This window comes from Rhineura floridana, chromosome 11, assembly GCF_030035675.1.
Source record: "Rhineura floridana isolate rRhiFlo1 chromosome 11, rRhiFlo1.hap2, whole genome shotgun sequence".
Classification (NCBI taxonomy): Eukaryota; Metazoa; Chordata; class Lepidosauria; order Squamata; family Rhineuridae; genus Rhineura; species Rhineura floridana.
Genome location: NC_084490.1, coordinates 13457193 through 13460069, shown reverse-complemented (window position 1 = coordinate 13460069; position 2877 = coordinate 13457193). Strand labels below are relative to the sequence as shown.

General features: G+C 47.7%; 1 protein-coding gene across 1 annotated transcript; it reads right to left on the bottom strand.

Annotated features, from left to right (window-relative positions):
- Positions 1-696: 696 nt before the first annotated feature.
- Positions 697-2877, bottom strand: LOC133367089 (ribonuclease-like). The gene is made up of 2 exons (XM_061590821.1): positions 2857-2877; positions 697-1153 (listed from the first exon to the last, which is right to left on the bottom strand). Exon 2 carries the CDS (start codon positions 1123-1125, stop codon positions 697-699), a length of 429 nt encoding a protein of 142 aa, XP_061446805.1. The 5' UTR covers positions 1126-1153; positions 2857-2877.

The window sequence follows — 2877 nt, the reverse complement described above, 5'->3', positions numbered from 1 at the left end:
ATGCATTTAATGCCATGTTCAGTTTGGCCCTTAACTCCCCCTCCTGTAATTACCCTGTGGGTTTTGAATTTTTGATATATCTCCCTACAGTCTTTGCACATTTTGAAGGTATAAAGTTACAAATACGTTTAAATGCAAGTGTAAAGTGTGAATGTGACCAACATATTCATCCTACTCATCAAAGAATTGTAATTTGCTGCCCTTCCCTGTTGAGTGAAAACATGGTGTCAATCCCCACTTTTCTTTTGTGTAAAGCAACTATCCCTTTGTGTCACCTCAAAATATCTCAAAAACATCTGGATTGCCACTGTCGTGGTGCTGCAATGCAACTGTATTTTTTATTATTATTGAGAGAAATGTTATACTGCATTAGGGACACAAGGTGGTGACAGAGTACAAAGAAATCATCACAAAGGTGACTAATACATGTGTATTGGAAACTAGCGAGGAAGCTGCAAACGCATTTGCATGGACACACTGTGGAGTCTGAAGACACCACCAGTGGTATTATCACTGATTGAGCACCAAAAACTGTGCTAATGGGAAACCAGATACATCTTAAATAGCATAAGTTGCACTCTATACAGGAGGGAGCATTCGGCCCAGCATTGCAGCAATTCTGGGCATGACTGATGCAACAAGGCAGAGCAGGGCAATATCAGGAGCAACATCTCTTCCAACACATCTCCGCCAGGCTTAAGCATGGGTAATATAGTGGACAGGGAGGCCCTTCTCGCAGGTGACCCGGATCTTCCTGATTTTGCTTTTCCCATTATACCTGCAAAAGACCCTCCTCGGGCCCTTTGACAGGGTGCAGATGGTGATCGGGAAGAGGGTCTTGCTGGTTTGGTTCCCCTCCAGGACCTTCCCCCTGGAATTGCAGATGGAGATGAGCTGCTGTTCACTGGCATGGATGAAGGTGTTGCCTCGCTGGCAGTTCAGGTTCCTCCGGCTCATCATCAGGTTGCAGTAGGTGTTGTCATTCTGGAAGTCGGACTTGGGGTTGTCCAAGTGCCTTTTCAGAAAGTCTCCGTAAGTTGTGGCTTCGCTGTTTGGGCAGAGGGTGGCAACTGTGAGGACAAACAGGAGAAGGAGGGCCTGAGGGCCAAGGCCCTTGGGAGACATAGTGGGCCCTTTGGTGCTCAGTGAGTATCTGCAAAAGCAAGAAATGATAAATAAAAGTACTCATCACTTATCAAGCAGCTCTCATGCTAACAACAAGACACTCCTGATATCCCCCAGCCAAGACTGGCCACTTGGACGTGTCTCATGATGTCCCACTTGCTAATGAACAATTGGATGTACATTTTAAAGCTCCCTGCCCCACATCCAGTTTCATACTGGAGAAAACGAGACTCTGAAGGCCACATTAGTTCCCCAGCACAGCACAAAAGGAAGCTGCCTTATGGCAAAACAGACTCTTGGTCCAGCTCCCTCAGTTTTGTTCAGAAAGTCTCCATGGTTTCAGGAAGGTCCCTGATTTTGGAGGGTTTCCCACTGGCATCTGGGTGACCGCCATGAGAGCAGGACACTGGACTAGATGGGCCATTGGCCTGATCCAGCAACTAGGCTCTTCTGATGCTCTCATGCCGGGAATTAAAGGTGAGCACCCTGAACCAGAAGTGCTACATATTTGGGGCTAGTGGATTCAAAACGATATTGGTATCTAGAGACGAGTGAGCTTCCTCAGGCTCAGTTCACAGCAGCTGAGACAATTAAGTGGACTTATTTCTTTACAAATGTCAGGAAATCACTGGGTTTAATACAAGTCAGTTCATATCGATGCAGACCCCACCATGCACCTGATCAGAACGTAGCTGGATTTCCACTGCACTCCACTCCTATGAGCATCAAAGCCCCCACTTTTATTCCCATAAGGGTCCTTACCCTCTTTCCCTCCCACACACCGCCAATGGTCCTCCAACCCTTGCTACCTTCTGTCCCGCCCACTTACCTGGTTGATTAGGAAGAACATAGGAAGCTGCCCATACTGAGACAGACCCTTGGTCCATCTAGCAGAGGCCATCCTTGGGGATGCTGGGGATCGAACCTGGGACCTTCTGCATGCAAAGCAGATGCCCTGCCAATGAGCTACTTTCCCTCTGGTGGCAGCAGCAAATGGGAGGGAGTAAAGCCAGGAAGCATGCTAGGCACAAGTAGACCTGGGAAACATAGTTTTCCCAAGGGCTACTGCAGATGTCAGTTGCCCCTTGGCACTGCTATTTTTCCCTGGTGTGCTTGATACACTGTAGTGCTGCATGGCAGGTGGTGGAATGGGGAGGGGCAAGGCCACCCTCCCATCTTGCCTCCCTCCACGTGAGTTAGCTGGCCAGGTAGATGGGAAGGGACTGGAGCTGGCTGAGCAAAGAAGGGAAAAGGAATGGATTTCTTCTCCACCTTGAATTAAAATCTGAGCCGCAGAAGAAGTTGGGGGTCATAATGCTGATCTTCCATTTGAAATGACAATTATGGCTCATGTTTCAAGCAAGAAGATGCAAGTCTCTATGGCATCTCCAGTTGCATCAGCCACCTTTGAGCATTATTCATGGGAAGAACCTAGGACAAGGGTGGCAAACTTTTGGCACTCCAGATGTTGCTGAACCACAACTCCCATCATCCCTGCCCATGGGGCATGTTTACTGAGGATGATGGAAATTGCAGTTCAGCAATATCTGGAGTGCCAAAAGTTCGCCACCCCTGACCTAGGAATTCTGCCTGCCACCAGTACACGTGTAAATCCAAATCTAAAGGATTGTCTCAGTCACACAGACTCACCCAATCCATTCATAAACTCTTTAAGTCCTAATGGTGTTGCCTTCTGGGAAAAGTGACCATGATCCATAACTCTAAACTCACCCAGTCCTTTTGATATTTCCC